Consider the following 20,677-nt stretch of genomic DNA (forward strand, 5'->3'; position numbering starts at 1 on the left):
TTCTTTCTTTCTTTCTTTCTTTCTTTCTTTCTTTCTTTCTTTCTTTCAAGATTTATTTGAGAAAGAGAGAGTGGGTCAGGGTAGGGGCAGAGGGAGAGGGAGATATTGAGAATCTCATGCAGACTCCCCGCTGAGCACAGAGCCCAACATGGGGCTTGATCTCATGACCCTGAGATCTTGACCTGAGCTGAAATCAAGAGCTGGATGCTTAGCTGACTGAGCCCAGGTGCCCCTGAAGTGTTTTGTTTTGTAGTATCTTTGGTTTTGGTATTGTAGGGTTATGCTGACCTTGTAGAATGAAATTAGAAGTTTTCCTTTCTCTTCTATATTTTGGAATAGTTTGAGAGAACTAGGTATTAACTGTTCTTTTTTTTTTAATTCATGAAAGTCAGAGAGAGAGAGAGAGAGACAGAGGCAGAGGGAGAGAAGCAGGCTCCCCGCCTAGCAGGGAGCCCGATGCGGGACTCGATCCCAGGACCCCGGGATCATGACCTGAGCCGAAGGCAGACGCTTAACCATCTGAGCCACCCAGGCGCCCCAGTATTAACTGTTCTTTAAATGTTTGGTAGAATTCACTTGTGAAGCCATCTGGTCCTGGACTTTTGTTTGTTGGGAGTTTTGATTACCATTTCAATTCCATTACTAGTAATGGTTCACATGGCTTTTCTAAGCTGTTTCTTTCCCCCTCATTCCCAGTGGGGGCAAATTGAGTTTTGGAACTAATGAGATTGACATCCTCAATGGAATGACTCAGAAAATGGTACTTTTTTGTTGACCTGGAATGGAAAACAGAAAGCAATAATCTCTCTCTTTTTTTTTTTTAAGATTTTATTTATTTATTTGACAGAGACAGTGAGAGCAGGAACACAAGCAGGGGGAGTGGGAGAGGGAGAAGCAGGCTTCCCGCTGAGCAGGGAGCCCGATGTGGGACTCGATCCCAGGACTCTGGGATCATGACCTGAGCCGAAGGCAGACGCTTAACGACTGAGCCACCCGGGCGCCCAATAATCTCTTATTAAAAAAAAAAAAAAAAAAAAAAGTGGCTAGTAATTTTCCTTATTAAAATACTTAGGGTTCAGAAAACAATTAGCTCTATTCAAACCACTTGAATAATTTAGAGTTTTGTTGACTCCCGGTCATCCAGGATAGGAGCTTTACTTTCATGAAGAACATCATCTTATACGACATAGGTGTTAGATTAATAATAAAGGTTTAATAGAAATATCAAGTACTTTAGCCATAAAGGAGACTTTTAGGGAAAAGGATTTTAGAAGGATCTGGAAATTTTTACATTTTCTTCAGGACAAATGGAATTTTTCTTTTTATCACAGCTCCGTGTTATTCTCAAATAAACAACTCGGATATCACTTTCTAAAGCCTACATCTCTGCATTTGGCAGTTTTGACTGTGTCACAAGCATGTTGCTGGCACTGATAAATTGGCTGAGGGAAGCACCAAGAGGGAGAAGAGGTGGCTTTGCCAGTCAACTTTATTTTATTTAATTTATTATAATCTCTATTTTATTTTTTTCCCAGAGAACAGTTTTTGGTCAGTGTTTAAGGACTTAGCTCCTTACATGGGCTTTGGTGGAGGTTTTGGGGCAGCCGGGTCTAAATCGGGGTGGAGGTGTTTGGTTCTTCCCTGTTTCGCAAGAGAGACCCCTGACTACCTTGCTGTGAATTTTGCCAGTCAACTTAAACATTCCTGTTCACATTTATTTAACCAGTTGTTACCATGCAAACACTTCTGGTTCCCTCTATGAGAGTTCTTTTCCTACTTTAATGCTTCCTTTGATTTTATTTATATAGGGAAGCAGAGGTAAAAAGAGGGGATGAATTAGAGGACTGTTCAAAAACATTCCTCTTTAAACCTTATAATTAATTTTAGGGAGACCTTTGCAATGTTAAACACAGCTCTGAAATCAGTGAAATAATTTTGAGGACCTTTGTTCTCTATAGGGGAATTTTATAAGAAGTATTTCAAATTCAAACTTTTTTTTTAACCGTAGGGGGAAAACAGTTAAGTTATATGTTTTTTAGTATTCGGTATTTCAGACTTTCTTAGGGGCAAATTTTAAAACAGATTTGGGGGACGCCTGGGTGGCTCAGTCGGTTAAGCATCTGCCTTCAGCTCAGGTCATGATCCCAGGGTTCTGGGATTGAGTATCTCATCGGGCTCCTTGCTCTGTGGGGGGGCCTGCTTCTCCTCTGCCTCTGCCTCTCTCTCTTTCTGTCTCTCATGAATAAATAAAAAAATCTTTAAAAAAAAAATAAGACCAATTTGGGCTATCTAAGTTCTTTCTTTTTTTGAGAGAGAGAGAGAGCAAGAGTGAAAGAGTACAAGCAGGGGGGGTGGCAGAGGGAGAGGGAGAAACAGGCTCCCCGCTGAGCAGGGAGCCCGACATGGGGCTCCATCCCAGGACTCTGGGATCATGACCTGAGCCTAAGACAGATGCCCAACCGACCGAGTCACCAAGATGCCCCTATCTAAATTGTTCTTAAAAAAATTGTTCTTCTCGAGTTCTTGTGAATGTTAACAGAATACATGAATTCATGTTAATTAGATGTTCAGAATCGATTAAAGCTAGTATGTGTTTGGGGGGATACCAAAATTAAGGAGTCAGGAAACTCTTTCCTGATGACGTGGCCTCTAATTTTTTGCATTCAAGTGAAACTCCTAGTTCATAATTTCAGAGCATGGCTGTTTGGGCACTAAGACAAAGTAGTAGTAAGTTAAGCTTATGACAGTGTGTGCCTGCCAGCTGGATAGGTACAGATCTCTGATTATCCACGACCGAAGTTTTGTCAGACAGAGTTCAACTACACATCCTGAAAGTGTTTGTTCAAAAGCTGAGTGAATCCATATGACCTTTATATTTTTAAAAAATAAATAATACAATACATGACAAAAAAAATTTTTAAGTGCAAAATGGTATACAGTGTATATTCAGTGAGAGGTCTTCCCTTCATCTGACCTCGTTTGTGCTCCCCCACTCCTTCATCTTGGGGACAGCATTAGCAGTTTTTGGCATGTCCCCGGGGGGTAGTCCATACATGTACAAGGATGGATTATCTCTCTTTTTTTCTTGACATAAATGATTGCACACCATTCTATACAGTGGGTTTTTTACTTGAAAACATATCTTGTTGTTTCCTATCAGTACATTTAGATTTGCTTTATTAAAATAGCTGCATGGCATTCCATCCTGTAAATGTACATAGTTTATTTAACCAGTCCTCGACTAATATCTAGGTTGTTTTTAGTCTTTTGATACCACAAACAATGTTACGGGAAACTTCCTTGCACATACTTCCTTGTGTGAGTATTTCTTTAAGATCCATTCTTAGAATTGCTGGGCCAAAGGGTATGTGCACTTCTGGCATTTTAGACAAAAAGTGTAATTTTATTAGTCTTTTTATCTTGTAAAACTTTTTTTTTTTTTTTTTTTTTTTTAAGTAATCTCTACGCCCAGTGTGGGGCTTGGACTCCTGACCCTGAAATCAAGAGTCACGGGCTCTACTGACTGAGCCAGCCAGGCACTCCACTTGTAAAACATTCTTACAACCTTTTTTGGGTGGGGGGGAAGGAAGAGCAGAGGGAGAGAGAGAATCTTAAGGAGGCTCCACACTGGGCGACGTGGGGCTTGATCTTACGACCCTGAGTTGGACACTTAACCGGCTGAGCCACCCAGGCACCCCCATTCTTAACAACTTTTGGTAAGGAATGGGATAAAATAGTTATATTACATTTAACCAAGAGTGCCATTTTTTCTGTTGTTGACTGCTGTTTGACAGGAGGAAACTTACTGGATTTGGAAGAAGGTGACACTTTATGGTTGAGGGTGAACTAGAATATAAAACCTATATTACTGATAATTATCAAAGTATTGCTGGATTGATTCTGGTTGCTTGTATTTCAACTTGATCTTTTCATTAATGTAGTTAAATGACTGAAACAACCTGGTGGTATGGTCCTAGAGAGCAAAACTGTTTTAATATTAACTGCTTCTGTATGGGTCTTAAGTTTTCAAGGAGATTAAATACTGTGCAGCTCACCAGGTATAACTGACCCACTCTGTTTCCTGCCCTAATTATGTTCTGTAGGCACTGGAAGCAATAGAGCTTATAGTTTGCTGACTAAAAGTTTTGATGAGAAAGTTGGAATCTAGAATCGTTTTTTCTTTCTTGGAATAATACATTCTTGAGATTTCAGAGAAGACCAGACTTCTTGTATTTATTAGCTCTGTATGTAACTAATATAGAAATAATCCCTTAGGATACTAAAAATAATTGTTTAAAATTTTATCATGAAATATTTCTGCCTAAAATTATTTAACTATAACCTTTTTTTTATTTTTTATTTTATTTTATTTTTTTTAAAGATTTTATTGATTTATTTGACAGAGAGAGACACAGCGAGAAAGGGAACACAAGCAGGGGGAGTGGGAGAGGGAGAAGGAGAAGCAGGCCTCCCACCGAACAGGGAGCCTGACGCGGGACTCGATTCCAGGACTCCGGGATCACGACCTGAGCCGAAGGCAGACGCCTAACTGACTGAGCCACCCAGGCGCCCTATAACCTTTTTTTAAAAAAAAAGATTTTATTTATTTGAGAGAGAGCGAGAGCATGAACACAAGTGGGGGGAGGCAGAGGGAGAAGCAGATTCCCCACTGAGCAGGGAGTGTGATGCGATGTAGGACTCCATCCCAGGACCTGGAGATCATGACCTGAGCCGAAGGCAGAGCTTAACCGACTGAGCCACCCAGGCACCCCTAACTATCACCTTTATAGACTACAGGCTCAGGGGAAAACACACTACTATCTCAATTGTTAAAAGCTTATTTTGGGTAGGAAATTTCCTCAGATGCATTAAACACTTCTGTGACTTACACAGGATATCAATCATCACTGCAAAAGTAATCTAATTTAGTCAGTTCTTGGTGAGTAGGGCCACATTAGAAGAAACCTGAGTTATTCTTTTTTTTTTTTTTTTAATATTTTATTTATTTATTTGACAGAGAGAGACACAGCAGGAGAGGGAACACAAGCAGGGGGAGTGGGAGAGGGAGAAGCAGGCTTCCCGCCGACCAGGGAGCCTGATGTGGGGCTCGATCCCAGGACCCTAGGATCGTGACCTGAGCCAAAGGCAGACGCTTAACGACGGAGCCACCCAGGCGCCCCAACTTGAGTTATTCTTAATAATAATATAATTAATAATAATAAAATATTAATAACATTATTTTTAACAACAACAATAATAATGTTCTCAGAGTTGATTAAAGTATAAAGAAGGGCTCTTTGCCTCATATTAAGTGGTCCGAGACCTTTTCCTGTAAGAGTTAAAGTCCCAGAGCTGATTTGTGGTGTCTAATTTATTATGGGTTAGGATAACCTTATAACCTGGCTTCTTAAAATTATATGTAAAATAAAAGGATAAAAGCTCTGGGTGGGGCCAAGGGGCTGAGCTGTGATTGGAATCCAAGTGTCTAGGGCTAGTCTCAGTGGTCAGATATGTAAATCCCATTCAGATAAGGTGCTAAAGAGGGTTTGAATGTAGTCAGTATTACTGGCATCTACTGGCTGGTGTTAGCCATCTAGTGGCTTAAAACCTGATAGGAGGGACATGGCTAGTTGTCCACTGTAACAAAATACTTGATATTGGTGATTATAGAGGTAAAAGATTATGTTTTCCAAATTAGCAAGTGGTGGTATGTTTTCATCTGGGAAGATGGATGAAACCTAGAACCCTTCAGCTCTGAATTCTTTAAAACAAGTACAGAATATATTGGTAGATCATCTAAGAAAAGAAAGTACAAGAATGTTCAGATAGGAACGAGGGAGAAGAGAGAAAGACTTTTCAGTAAAAGATACCTAAGGAGAGGCTTTATAACCTTTTCAGTAGGATCGTTTTTAGTGGGATTTAAGTAGGGGTTGGGGCTAACAAATAGTACCTCGTCTTTCTCCTTCTAAATTTGAAATCAACTGAGAAATAGATTCCTTAATCAGTAGATTGAAATGTAAAAAAAGTCAGCCTTATTGGTGGGGTTGACTGGAGAATATTCCATAGATCTGTGGCCAAATGGGCTTATGACCATCCTCCTCCTCCTCCCCAGTTAAACTTAACCTATCAGGGCGCTAGACCTCTGGGACAACCCCTCATCATTAACTCCCTTGTGTGATGGAGAGAAGTGCTGGCATCCTGCAGACTATGCCTAGTCCTCGTGGTGCCTCATCTCTCCCTGAGTGCCCAGGAAGGGAGAGCCATGGCAATGAGTTTCTTTTGGTTGTTGAAGGGTTGGGGAATGAGAAACGTTATAGGGGAAGTCTCTCTATCCTCAGGGAAATAGGAGGCTGGGAAATAATGGCCCTCCACGACTAGTATGGTGGTGAGGTGCTATTCTCCCCCCTTTCCAGAAAATTGAATCGTGAGTTTAAATTGTTTCTTTTTTTTTTTTTTAAGATTTTATTTATTTATTTGAAAGAGAGAGAATGAGAGAGAGCACATGAGAGGGGGAGGGTCAGAGGGAGAAGCAGACTCCCTGCTGAGCAGGGAGCCCGATGCGGGACTCGATCCAGGGACTCCAGGATCATGACCTGAGCCAAAGGCAGTCGCTTAACCAACTGAGCCACCCAGGCGCCCAGTTTAAATTGTTTCTTAGATCAAAAAGAGTCATAGATCTTTGTCCTTAAAAACTTGTGGAAGTTGGGGGAAATCCATCTGGTTTTGGGGCACCTGGGTGGCTCAGTCGTTAAGCGTCCGCCTTCGGCTCGGGTCATGGTCCCAGGGTCCTGGGATCAAGCCCCGCATTGGGCTCCCTGCTCAGTGGGAAGCCTGCTTCTCCCTCTCCCACTCGCCCTGCTTGTGTTCCCTCTCTCGCTGTGTCTCTCTCTTAAATAAATAAATAAAATCTTAAAAAGAAGACTATTTGAGTTAATCTGGAAGCAAAGGCAGAGACTGGGGGATTGCTTAGCAGCCTCTTTGTGGATGCTTATTAAAAAGTACTTGCCTACTTCCTTGAAATATCTTTTGCTTCAGTTTGGTTTTCAAGTCTTGCTAGCAAAAAGTGATTAAGACTTTTTAATTTTTATTAAATATCTCTTAATCATACTCTGAAAATTGTAATTATTTTCAAGGTTCTTTAATTTAGTAGAAGAATTATTCTTTTCATCTAGTATGGGGTCAGTTGTCTAGAGTAACAAAATGCTGGTTCTGAACTTGTTAGTTTATTCGTGCTGTTTCCTGTCTCCCTTTTCTCCTTTCCAGAATCCTATTCTAAGGACTTGGACACTCAGGCATCCACCATGGTGTTGAGTCCTGAACAGAAGATGCCAGATGGTAATTTACAGCTGTGTTATTGTCTGATTTTTACTAGGAATTAGGTTTAAATCGGTAATAGAAATTGACCATATTTTCCTTCTTGTCATCTATTACAACCAAAATTGTCCATAAATCCTCTTCCCTAGCTAAGAGTGTCATCATAGAGACCTGCTCCAATCAGGTCCAATCCAGTCACCATCTAGTAATTTAGGCTGTAAATGATAATCATAAATATCTGTCTCATATCTTATTTCCAATTCTGAGATGAGCCAAGATGAGCTGCAAGTTTGGTTTCTGTAGCAGTAATGCTTGCAAGGGCAAGTATTCATCACAGGCCTGGCATAAAAACCTTTAGAATGCTTTGGCTTTTCACAGCACTGCAGATACTTACATTAAGGAGCAGTAAAATACCGAGCAAGTGCATTAAACTTTGTATTCCATTAGAGCTTCTGGAGTGTTCTGACTAATTCTTTCTAATTCTAAATTTCCCCTTTAGAATTTTCATTCCTTTTCTTTAAATTTCCTCATCAATTCAGGGCCATTTCACAGTTCCTATAGAAAGAAAGCTTTTGTTTTTCTAGTTGGGTGTTGCAAGGATTTCTTGGAAACCCTGACATTAGAGCTCTGTGTTTTGAAATTGCCGTTTGATGGCTACCAAACTGGGCTTTGTATCCTTCTGGCAGATTAGCCCTTTTCTCTCAGACCCTCCCCTTCCCAGCATTTAAGATTACCTGCAAAATGCAGGACTTGGAAACATTCATAAGCAGTCTAAGATGAGCCCTCCTGTCACAAGGGTGCCCACACCCCGTGACCCGAAGCTCTTCATTGCAGGCCTTAGTCAGGAGGCAAAGGGTTCCTGTTTGGGGGTTTCCCTGCAGCTTCAGATTTTAGCCTAACCATGGCAGGATTTGTCAACTTCCACATTTTTTGAGAAGCCTGACAGAGATATAATGTCCAAGGACGATTCTTTGGCTAAGTCCTACCAAATAATGGATGGGGGTGGGGGCGGAGGAGGGTAGTAACCCCCTAGACGGACTTAGTTCTGTTCTTCGAAAAGTTAGGATTTTAGGTTACCAGCGTGGCTAGTCGGGGAATGTTATATTTTGAGCCCTAGGCATCAGTGTTTTTAGAAGAAAATGAAATGGTTCTAAAAATTGCCAACTGGGTATATAGAAGTATGAAAGTAGGAAAACCATTGTGAGATGAGCATTAAAACTGATCTAGAGCAAAGTGGCTGGGGAGGAGGGGTGAGAGGGAGCTTTTTTACCATAAGCTTTTTTTATTTCCTGAATTTCCATCCATGTGAATATATTGCCTAGGTAAGAATTAATTTATTAAAAATATAGGTGAAAATAAAATATTAGAAATAAATCGAGTAGAGCCAGGTTGGTCTTGTGCATTTAGGTATTAAAAAGATTTAATTTAAACGTTACTAAGGACAAGTTGTTGGTATATTTTGTTTTTTTTTAATTTCTTCTCAAACCTGTTAATTTAGATGATGTTTCTGGAGACCATGGGGACTCTCCCAGTTTTGGTACCCTCAACCCTGCCTATAGTACCTCATCTCTGCCCCAGTCCACTGAGCACTCACAGGAGCCCTTTACCACCTACTTTGATGAGAAGATCACCATTCCTGAGGAGGAGGTTAGTGACAAATCCTTGGAGGAAAACATTATTTAGGGAAGACTTAGGAGTGAAAAGTCTGCTGGACAACTTAAGATCAGCAGCCTCAGATCTAATTTGGGCAAGCAGTCTCTGAAGACTTTTGTAATCAGAGTAACTGTTTACAGTAGCTGTTCAGGAAAATGAGGGCCTTGAAAACAGTTGCCACATTGTACTAGTGATTATTTTTTGATCTAGTAAGTATGAATTTCATGTTCTTTTTTTACCATGGCTTTTGACCCTTTTGGGTAGTGATTGGGCACAAGGGTACTCATACTGTTACTTAGGTTTTAGAATGAGAGGCTGATTGATGGAAAGAGCAGGTAAGGGAATGGTTCCTATTTGGACAGAGAAGTGGCCAGTTTATTGATAAGAAGTGGGTAAGATGGGAGTGCCTGGGTGGCTCATTCAGTTAAGCGTCTGCCTTTGGCTCAGGTCATGATCCCAAGGTCCTGGGATCAAGCCCCGAGTTGGGCTCCCTGCTCAGCGAGCCTGCTTCTCCCTCTCACTCTGCCTGCTGTCCCCCTGCTATGCTTTCTCTCTGACAAATAAATAACTAAAATCTTAAAAAAAAAAAAAAAAAGTGGGTAAGATGGACATTGAACTTGGACACACCCAATATTCAACATCCTAAATCCTTTGTTCTTGTAAAGCTGATATTGTTGCTTTATATGTGATAAAATAACAGATAGGAGGCACCTGGGTGGCTCAGTCAGTTAAGCGGCTGCCTTCAGCTCAGGTCATGATCCCAGAGTCCTGGGATCCAGCCCCGCATCGGGCTCCTTGCTCGGCGGAAGCCTGCTTCTCCCTCTGCCTGCCACTCTCCCTGCTTGTGCTTGCTCTCTCCCCTTCCTCTCTCTGTGTCAAATAAATAAATAAAATCTAAAAAAAAAAATAACATAAATTAGATCAGTAGTTTGGAGGTGATAATTAGTTTGATCTCTTCCTCTCTTGTATAGTATTCTTGTTTTAGCTTTCGTAAACTCTGGGCTTTCACGGGACCCGGTTTTCTTATGAGCATTGCCTACTTGGATCCAGGAAACATCGAATCTGATTTGCAGTCTGGAGCAGTGGCTGGCTTTAAGGTGAACATCTAGTCCTACCCCTGTCCCTTTTAAAAACGCACAGTACACTCTCACATCCTTTCCCCCTGCTCTGCCTGTTGGATATCATCAGCCTTGGCGGTTATATGCAGACACTTCATTGGCAGTGACACTTAGGTGAAAAGTACTTTGCCATCTGGTTTTTAAAATTTATTTTATACACGTAGTTAGCTTTAATATTTATTTTATTTTATCCACTCCACATAGTGTTCCTTGAACAAGGGAGAAACTAAGGCTCAGAAAGGTCTGAGGTGACCTAACAGGTTATGTGTAGAACCTGAAACAGAACTCAGGTTATTTGATTCCTGACCTGGGCTCGTTCCTGAATGTAGTATTTCTCATTCACATTACCGAACAACCAAACGAAAACACTCCAGTTGTGTAGTAAGTGTTATGATGGGATTTTGTTCTTCTCTAGTTGCTCTGGGTTCTTCTGTTGGCCACCGTCGTGGGGCTTCTGCTCCAGCGCCTTGCAGCCAGACTGGGAGTGGTCACGGGGTTGCATCTTGCTGAAGTGTGTCACCGTCAATATCCCAAGGTGAGCCTGTTTGTCACTCATCTCAGAGGAACCTGTGTGTTTGGTGGAACGTGCTGGCCTCGTGGTATACTGAAATAGTGGAGGACTTGGTGGTCAGTGCCCTGTGGATGAGTTCTAGGGGAAACTCCATAGCCCTTCTTGCTGCCAACCCATATTTCTGTACTACTTCAGAATTTAACTTGAGATTCACTTTTTGCCAGAAAGCTTCCTTAGAAAAATTCAGTTTGATTGAGTAAATATTTACCATTCATTCTGCCTTCTGACATCTAGCAAGTGCCCAGCCCATGGAGGGGTGGGAGTGCTCTTTCATTCATACATCCATATTCCTATTATACATACTTTTTTTGTTTGACTTTGTCATCAATTTGAAAAATAAGGTTTTCTCTTTTACTGCAAACTCTCTGTGGCAGGATCTTTGGATTTGTTAATAATTATTTTTCAATTTGCCCTCACCCTGGAGGTTACATTGTCTTCCACAGCTTTTTTCTGGACATTTTGGGCCTTTCCTGGTATCTAAGGCAGGAATGGACTGGAAGATAGTTTTAACCTAGCTTCACCTTTAGATAAGATAATGATTTGCCTCGGTTTGACCTAAATGTTTAATCTCCTTTCCTGGCTGTGAAAAACTGTGCTTATCTGCTTTTTTCCCCCTTATATGCTTCTTAAAAAAACCTTAGTAATTTATAATTTCTTGTAGTTTCTCTTCATGTATCTTAACAGTTTTTTTTTTGTAACAATTTTTTTGTGTAGTAGATACCTGGAAGGTTTTTTTTTTTTTTCCCTTGGCCTCTGTGAGCCAGTATTAACTAAATTTGTCTTTCAGCTGGATTCTTTGACCAGATTAGGTTTCTATTTTGTTATATGCAACTCAATTTCAACCAGTTTGCCCTGAGTCCCTTTACATATTTGTCCTTTTTCACTTGCTTATATATTGTCATTACATTAAAGTTGACTCCAGCCTCTTCATTTTTGTTTTGTCTCTTTGGCCACGGTCAGGATATTTTCTTCTATGGTCATTTTCTGTTCTCTCCTGAACAATACTTTGACCATATTAGCATCCTCATTTTCCCCTAAAACTTTTGGATTGTTTTTAGGCAGGAAATTAAGTGGAAATTAATGATTGGAAATTCCCATTCCTCTATTGAGTGGAAGGTAAGAGAAAAAAATTAGGATTAGCTGTTGTCCTGACCTTGGCCCATAGGCACCACCACACAGAAGCACCCTTGCTTTCTCCAGGTGGGGGCCACAGTGCAATGATGGGCAAGGTGGAGCTCAGTTCTGGTTCTTCATCTCTAGACCGAAGCCTTATGGAGGACTGTTGATGGGTCAATGCCAAATGTGAATTCCAAACTATAGGGAAAGTTCTTAGAAATGATTAATTAGAACCATGTCTTTCTGCTGTTTGGTATTTAGGTCCCACGAATTATCCTATGGCTGATGGTGGAGTTGGCTATCATTGGCTCAGATATGCAAGAAGTTATTGGCTCAGCCATTGCCATCAATCTCCTGTCTGTAGGAAGGTGAGGGGGTTTTCCTCCAGAAAGTAATATTTTGCTAGATTTCAAAGCAAATGTAAAAACAAAAATCAAACTAATTTTCAGTTTTCAAGATTCAATCTAAGTATTATTTTTTCTGTGGAACCTTTCTGGAGCCACCTTCTCTCCTAGCAGCTGTAGGCTCTATATGTTCTGTGTTCTCATGTTGGGTTATGCATCCCTCTGTTATACAGTGTGTGGCCTTGTGTGTTACAATTATTTATTTGTATATCAGTTTGTCCCACTAGAGAGTGAGCTCCTTGAGGGGTAAGACCCATACTTTTCAGCTTTGTATCCTAAATGTCTGACTTAGTAGACAGTCAATGTTTGAATGAATGTAGTTAATTCAGTTGGTGCTGTGATCCTAAACTACCCAAGGCCTGACTTCCTGCCACTGTCCCCTCTCCCGCGAGTCCTTGCTTTTCCAAGTGTTGTGTATCCGGAAAGCTGTTGGAAAGAAAGTGTTTTGAACATTTCCTTTCTTCCTGTTAATCTCCATTTCTTATCTCTGACCTAGGGTTCCTCTCTGGGGTGGAGTTCTCATCACCATTGCAGATACCTTCGTATTTCTCTTTTTGGACAAATATGGTAAGGAGAGTGGGAATGGAGGGGTCAGTCAAACGAGCTACTTTCCGTCATGAGGCTGATGGAGAAGTCTGCCTTCTGTGAGCTCACTGTTGCATTTTCCCCTGTAGGCTTACGGAAGCTAGAAGCATTTTTTGGCTTTCTCATCACCATTATGGCCCTCACATTTGGATATGAGGCAAGTGTTGCAGGTTATTTACATTACTTTTTATAACCAAAAAAGATTTTTTTGGCCTTTTCTTTCAAAACTGTATAATGCTAAGATGGTTTAATTGTATCACATGTGTTAACAAAAAGCCAAGTCAGCCTAGGCCAGTTTTGAAGAAATATGATCTATAGAGACTAGTCTCTGGGAAAGCCTGCTGGGTCTCCTAGGTCAAAAATAACAGATTTTTTAGGACTTTGTAGACTAGCCTCCTTGGTTCCAAGTTGGTTAGCCCCACAACGAGCAGCCTTGGAGAGGGTTCGGGAGGGAGCTGCAGGGTTATTCCTGGCTGTTAACTTGGGGAGGAGTTCTGGTTTTGCTTATCCTGGCTTATACCAACAGCTTGAATTTTCTCTGTATTGCGACAGTTAATGAACTATAAAGGATATATAGTGGATGTTTCCTGGTTTGTGCCCCAACCCAGATACTCCTAGGAATCAGTACCATTATATGCAGTAATAGTAGCTTTCTATGTCCAGTTGTTATAAACTCATTTTTGCTCACTGGCCTGGCTAAACTTTTTTTTTTTTTTAAGATTTTATTTATTTATTTGACAGAGAGATAGCTAGAGCAGAAACACAAGCAGGGGGAGTGGGAGAGGGAGAAGCAGGCTTCCCGCTGAGCAGGGAGCCTGATGTGGGGCTCGATCCCAGGACCCTGGGATCATGACCTGAGCTGAAGGCAGACTCTTAACAACTGAGCCACCCAGGCGCCCTGGCCTGCTAAACTTTTAAAAGTACATGTAATCTGGGGCGCCTGGGTGGCTCAGTTGGTTAAGCGTCTGACTCTTGATTTTGGCTCAGGTCATGATCTCAGGGATCTGATTCTCTCTCTTCCTCTGCCCCTCCCCCTGCTCACGCTCTCTGTCTCTCCATTTCCAAAAGAAATAAAATCTTAAAAAAAAAAAAAGCACATCTAATCTGTCAGTAGATTATGCAATAGATTAGTCTAAGGCTTCCAAGAGAAATGCTGAACCAGGAAAAAGTATGTATGAGAAGTATTTATGAATGAGTCTCAGCATACATTAGTGGCAAACATAAGTGATTTTTAGATAAACATAGGTGAATAGAGGCGTAAGTATGGATAATCAAGAATTGACTATATTCTTTTTTTTTTTTTTTAAGATTTTATTTATTTATTTGACAGAGAGAGACACAGCGAGAGAGGGAACACAAGCAGGGGGAGTGGGAGAGGGAGAAGCAGGCTTCCCGCGGAGCAGGGAACCTGATACGGGGCTCGATCCCAGGACCGTGGGATCATGACCTGAGCCAAAGGCAGACGCATAACGACTGAGCCACCCAGGCGCCCCAAGAATTGACTATATTCTTGGGTCTGTCTCATAGGAGTTGTTGTGAAGCTAATATCAATGAGGCCCTTAGCAGCCATCTAATTCTTTAGAATATAAATGACATTCTCCACACATCTACTTTGTATATCTAAAATATGATGTAAAATATTTGGATATCCCAGTCCTGAATTCTCAGACCTGGAAGCAAGTCCCTCGTACTGCTTGGTTTTCTGATGGTTCTATATTCCTCATTATTCTAGGTGGTTGTTGAAGAGAGTGTTGTAAGGAGCAATGGATGCTGAGTGTTTCCTAGTACTATGTTACACCCCTGGTCTCACATTCTAATAGTTGTTATGTTGGTGTGTAGTATGTTACAGTGAAACCCAGCCAGAGCCAGGTACTCAAGGGCATGTTCCTGCCATCCTGTTCAGGCTGTCACACCCCACAGGTTGAGCAGGCTGTGGGCATCGTGGGAGCGGTCATCATGCCACACAATATGTACTTGCATTCCGCCTTAGTCAAGGTGAGCATGGCCCTTATATCCGTGTCATCCAGATAGTTCATGTTTCCTTTAGTTGCAGGGGACACTAGTTTAAAAGCATTAGAGCCCTAAAAGAGTGAAAGGTTTTTCCACGGTTGGATGTTTATAAATTTTACACACTCAGACTCTGTTTTTGTCACAAAGGTGGCCAGAAATAAGTGACCCCACAGAGAAACTGGGACTAAAATTCTTCATAGAAGGTCCAAAAGTACACCAGATCTCTTGTGTTTAAATCCCAAAAGACTGAGTGACCTTGAGGAGATGAGGAGTAAAGAGCCCAACCAAGGTTTTATCAGTCAGTCTTATACAGTAGTTTCCTGGAAGATTTTAGAGACCTTTATAATTAAGGTTGTTAGGACTGAAAATCAGGTTGTTTTTGTATGTCAGTGGTTCTAGCCACAATAACTGAGAGCTCAGTAGTACCTAGTCATCATTTCCTGTTTGGGGAACGTGCAGTGTTGTCAGAGGGTCATGAAGTCCTTACTCACTTAATGAACTGGGATGTAAGTCAGTTTTCTCACATTTCTTATGGTCAGTTGTTTGCCCTCTAAATCTTTCAGCTAACTCCAAACTCATGAAATGTTACTAGGAATCTTGTTCTAACTAATCAAAAAATGACTACTGGTGTTTATCTCTCTAGTCCAGACAGGTAAACCGAGCCAATAATCAGGAAGTTCGAGAAGCTAATAAGTATTTTTTCATTGAATCCTGCATTGCACTCTTTGTTTCCTTCATCATCAACGTCTTTGTCGTCTCAGTCTTTGCCGAAGCATTTTTTGAAAAAACCAACGACCAGGTGGTGAGTAAGCCAGGGTCATGAGTGGTAGTGAATGTGAGGGTAGTGAAGGCCGGAATGGGGTAGGCAAAATAACAGTGACTTGGAGCTCAGGGAAAACAGATCTCCAGCCTCAGGGCTGCCCCCTCATCACTGCACTAGTCAGGGTCTAGGGTCTGGGGGCAAACCAAGCCTGGACCCATGTTTCCCAGCTATTGGCTCAGAAGGGAGTTTGCCTCAGAATAAAGGTTGCCTTACGCTGTTGTGTTTGTGGCTTCATGTCTCTTTGGCTCTTTGTCATCCCTCTTTGTTTCCTGTTTATCAACTGCCAGCCTGCTTGCCAGTCCTGCCATTTGGAGGTGAGGACAGGTAGGGAGGAGTCAACAAACAGAAAGCAGAAACTGGCTAAGATATACTCTTTTGCATTTTGAATTCTCTATCATCTTGATTCCTGATTGCCTATCTATAGGACCTCTGACTCCTGGCTCTGCTTTGACTAAGGAGTCCTCTCATATTTCTTAAGGGCCCTTTCTTCCTGCCATTACTTAAAGCCAGCCAGCAATCACATATTACCATGTACACTCTTAACTCAGTAAATTTTTTTTTTTTAAAGATTTTATTTATTTATTAGAGAGAGAATGAGAGACAGAGAGCACGAGAGGGAAGAGGGCAGAGGGGGAAGCAGACCCCCAGCTGAGCAGGGAGCCCGATGTGGGACTCGATCCCGGGACTCCAGGATCATGACCTGAGCCGAAGGCAGTCGCTTAACCAACTGAGCCACCCAGGCGCCCCTCAGTAAATGTTTTTGATGGCATGAGGGTATAGAAGGATTATGGAAGAAGACCACAGTGCTTTTGCCGCCAGTCCCTGCTCCCGTTACAACCTGTATCCAGTGTCTTACCTCCAGCCTGTGTCTCCTAGATAACTTGAATGTAACCTGTAGTTTGTGATCTGCAGGAGAACTCTTCTGGTCTGGTCCTTGCCTCAAAAATAAAAGTTGCCCCTAAACTGCTTTGCGTTCCAGATTGCAGTCTGTAGAAATAACAGTAGTCCCCACACTCACCTTTTTCCTGACGATAACTCGACACTGACTGTGGACATCTACAAAGGGGTAAGCCTTTTCAGATTTGTGATCACTACTCCTGAATCAGTATTCTTGGCATAGTGTCTGATCTTTCCTGTGGGTTCACTTCGGAGCTGAACCTATCTTCTCTGGAGTGTCATTTATTTCAGAGGTCTAGATGCCAGACAAGCATTTCTGGATTACATGGGAGGGAATAGAGGATCAGCTGAAAGAAGAACTGTATCAGCAATTCCCAGAGTTATGTTGATATTATATTGTTTTATAGGATGTTAATTGGGGGAGACTAAAGAAAGTACTCCTAGTAAAGTATTCTTCATTGGGATCTCTCAGTCCTTTTTATGCTGGTTATGTTATGAACCTCCCAAGAGTAGAATACCTAATTTATGTAGTATTTCCCGAATGTGTTTGCCCTTTCTCTCCATTCCTGTTACTACCTTCCAGAATAGTGTGTTAAGTAATATAATTTGGGAAATGTTGTGTAGACTTACTTTCTTTTTTTTTTTTTTTTTAACATATTTAAGATATAAGTTGAGGATGAAGGCTTTAGGAACTTGGAGAAAAGACTAAGCAGAGGAATGAAGGAATATCCAGCAAAGTTTAGGTTGAAGGCCTCTAAAATGAGGTCAGGTCCTGAGTCTAGCTTCTGGGGAGTAGCGCCCAGCACAGTACTTGGTGTAGGTTGGTACATAGTAAAAGAAGAGGAAGAAATGCTGCAGAGAAATTCTGTTTTGGTCATTGTCTAAGCAGATCATTGACACAAACATCTTTCTCTCTTGCTTCTCCCAGGGTGTGGTACTGGGATGTTACTTTGGGCCGGCTGCACTCTACATCTGGGCAGTGGGGATCCTGGCTGCAGGACAGAGCTCCACCATGACAGGAACTTATTCTGGCCAGTTTGTCATGGAGGTATGTGCTGTTTTGACTGGTATAGATTAGAGGAAGAAAACATTGATTGCCCTTTTGTTACTTCTTAATCCCATGCTTCTAGGGTCTTCCTGAACCTCCCCAAACCTTTCTTTGTTTCCTGTTCTAGGCATTCATCCTGCTTCTGTGTTTTCTTCCAGGGATTCCTGAACCTAAAATGGTCACGCTTTGCCCGAGTGATTTTCACCCGCTCTATTGCCATCATCCCTACTCTGCTTGTTGCTATCTTCCAGGATGTAGAGCATCTAACAGGGATGAATGACTTCCTGAATGTTCTGCAGAGCTTACAGGTGAGGAGGGAGCTGGGGAAACTCCCATCCCGTTTATTTTTTATTTTATTTTATTTTATTTTTAAAGATTTTATTTATTTTTCAACAGAGAGAGAGACAGCGAGAGAGGGAACACAAGCAGGGGGAGTCGGAGAGGGAGAAGCAGGCTTCCTGCCGAGCAGGGAGTCCGATGTGGGACTCGATCCCAGGACCCTGGGATCATGACCTGAGCTGAAGGCAGACGCTTAATGACTGAGCCAACCAGGCACCCACTCCCATCCCTTTTAATCAGGCAGCATTATGTATTGCCTGTAGGTACCAAGCCTGTAGTGCTGGGTGCTGGGGAAAATTCAGAGGAAGAAAGAGGCACAGTCTCAGTCTGCAGTAAATGTATGGAATCCCTGGTATCTAAAAAGCTTTTAGAAATGGTTTGGTTTATAAAAGCGTGTTGAGGGGCGCCTGGGTGGCTCAGTCGGTTAAGCATCTGCCTTCAGCTCAGGTCATGATCCCAGGGTCCTGGGATGGAGCCCTGTGTTGAGCCCCGCATCGGGCTTCCTGCTTAGTGGGGAGCCTGCTTCTCCCTCTGCCTCTGCCTGCAGCTCCCCTGCTTGTGCTCTCTATCTCTCTGTCCAATAAATAAATGACATCTTTTAAAAAAGGGGCGCTTGGGTGGCTCAGTTGGTTAAGCATCTGGCTCGGCTCGGTTTGTGATCCCAGGGTCCTGGTATCGAGCCCTGCGTCAGGCTTCTTGCTCAGTGGGGAGCCTCCTCCCTCTGCCTGCTGCTCCCCCTGCTTGTGTTCTTTCTCTCTCTCTCTAGTGGTCTCTCTCTCAAATAAATAATATCTTAAAAGAAAAAAAAAATCTTAAAAAAAAAAAGCCTGGGGCACCTGTGTGGCTCAGTCGTTAAGCGTCTGCCTTCGGCTCAGGTCATGATCCCAGGGTCCTGGGATCGAGTCCCACATCGGACTCCCTGCTCGGCAGGAAGCCTGCTTCTCCCTCTCCGACTCCCCCTGCTTGTGTTCCCTCTCTCACTGTCTATCAAATAAATAAATAAAATCTTTAAATAAAATAAAATAAAAGCCTGTTGAATGGGAATTATCTGCTATAATTACATATAGAGTATAAAATTACTGTTTTTAATCCAAGCAAACATTAAATAACGTAGGACACTGCTAGGTCCTATTGAGGTTAAAAAGGCAAGGCAGATATGAATGTTTATAAAGACACAGGATCAGAATCAGTGCTAAGTTAATGACGGCTCTATAGGTTTCAGCATAAGGCGTGAGCATCTTGGGATGATAGGAATAATTTCTCATGGGGTGGATGAGGCAGGATGTGTGTTTCCCTTGTGCTAACAGTGCTGCTCTTGGGGATAATACAAGGATTTCCAGGAGCCCCATCTGATCCTCATTCTTTCTTTTCCAGCTTCCCTTTGCTCTGATACCCATCCTCACGTTTACGAGCTTGCGGCCAGTTATGAATGACTTTGCCAATGGAATGTGAGTGTACTTTTCTCAGCTCCCCAAAAATATGTGGGGGAAGCATGTCTTCATTGAATAGGCCAGTCAGAAAATGAGTCATATAGGGGAACCACATGTTTTGAGAGGTGAATGCTGGAGCTGCCCCTCAGTCTTTGGCTCAGAGAGCAAAGACTGTGAATGTGGTAAAGAAGGCACACACGTTTTTCATTTCTAGCAGGAGAAAGTTCCGCTCTTAGGGCTTTAATTCTTCAGCTTCAGTCACTGAAGTGTAAAGCACCTTAATTCCATGTTAAATGATGTTAATGAGAAAACCATAAACAAATACCTTTTATATACATTTTGAAAGGGTATGGGGTTTTTGAAATTGTTTGTTGCATCTCTAGGTACTCAGGACTTGTTGAATTTCTAGGGAGTTAAATATTAAGGATTATCTGAGCGTATTTTCCCCCCTCTTTCTCCCTATTGGTGTCTTACTTGGGACATAGTAAGAACAATTTTCAGTTCATTTTGAGATGCCTCTTACTCCTGTCCTGTCTACCCCACCGGACAGTGTCCTTTTCTGCTTGTGAATGGGTTGGATTGTTCCACCAGTGACTGATGATTCTTTTACAGAGGCTGGAGGATTGCAGGCGGGATATTGGTCCTTATCGTCTGTTCCATCAACATGTACTTTGTCCTGGTTTATGTCCAGGAACTCGGGCATGTGGCATTGTATGTGGTAGCTGCTGTGGTCAGTGTGGCTTATCTGAGCTTTGTGTTTTACCTGGTAAGTCAATTCAGGAGGGGCAGAGGTGTAGGTATCAGAGATGGTAGAGATAGGGCTTATTAACACCAAAATGAAAGGACCCAAAAGAGCACATAGCAATCTTTTCTTTTTAAAGCACATAGCAATCCTATCTCCAGGTTAATGAGACAGTTTACATGAAATTAAGTCACCTGTGGTTAAACGGTATTTTTAACCCATAAGATTTATTTTGATTCTTAAGAGCTGTCATGTCACTTCTGTCTGGTTTCCATTCTTAATAATTCCTGATAAGAGGAGCACCTGGGTGGCTCAGTCAGTTAGGCATCTGCCTTTGGCTCAGGTCATGATCTCAGGGTTCTGGGATTAAGCCTCATTTCGGGCTCCCTGCTCAGTGGGGAGTCTGCTTCTCCCTCTCCCTCTGCCCGCTCATGCTTGTGCTTGCTCCCTCTCAAATAAATAAATAAATAACTTAAAAAAAATTCCTGTTAAGAGAGTGTAGTGTGTTTGAGGAATTAAAAGAACAGTATAGAAAGTAGGGAGTGGCACAAGATTTGAATAGCTGTCTACTGAAGAAAGAATAGTGATATTCTCTCATTGAATTACTCTAGAGTTATTTAAAAATGA

The 20,677-nt window shown here is 42.0% G+C and overlaps 1 protein-coding gene across 2 annotated transcripts in view; it reads left to right on the forward strand.

Moving 5' to 3' along the window:
* SLC11A2 (solute carrier family 11 member 2) overlaps positions 1–20,677 on the forward strand; it is a 38,381-nt gene that overhangs the window by 8,695 nt on the left and 9,009 nt on the right. For both annotated transcript variants that reach the window (XM_035002662.1, XM_035002663.1), the window contains exons 2-15: positions 7,264–7,335; positions 8,813–8,961; positions 9,939–10,064; positions 10,501–10,620; positions 12,034–12,140; positions 12,673–12,743; positions 12,851–12,918; positions 14,601–14,756; positions 15,415–15,573; positions 16,574–16,660; positions 17,420–17,539; positions 17,698–17,847; positions 19,253–19,326; positions 19,921–20,074. In XM_035002662.1, coding sequence (XP_034858553.1) covers positions 7,302–7,335; positions 8,813–8,961; positions 9,939–10,064; positions 10,501–10,620; positions 12,034–12,140; positions 12,673–12,743; positions 12,851–12,918; positions 14,601–14,756; positions 15,415–15,573; positions 16,574–16,660; positions 17,420–17,539; positions 17,698–17,847; positions 19,253–19,326; positions 19,921–20,074 — 1,575 coding nt within the window. In that variant the 5' untranslated portion in view covers positions 7,264–7,301. The remainder of the gene's footprint in view (positions 1–7,263; positions 7,336–8,812; positions 8,962–9,938; positions 10,065–10,500; positions 10,621–12,033; positions 12,141–12,672; positions 12,744–12,850; positions 12,919–14,600; positions 14,757–15,414; positions 15,574–16,573; positions 16,661–17,419; positions 17,540–17,697; positions 17,848–19,252; positions 19,327–19,920; positions 20,075–20,677) is intronic.

Source organism: Mirounga leonina, unplaced genomic scaffold (assembly GCF_011800145.1).
Source record: "Mirounga leonina isolate KUSES-001 unplaced genomic scaffold, KU_Mleo_1.0 Mir_126, whole genome shotgun sequence".
Classification (NCBI taxonomy): domain Eukaryota; kingdom Metazoa; phylum Chordata; class Mammalia; order Carnivora; family Phocidae; genus Mirounga; species Mirounga leonina.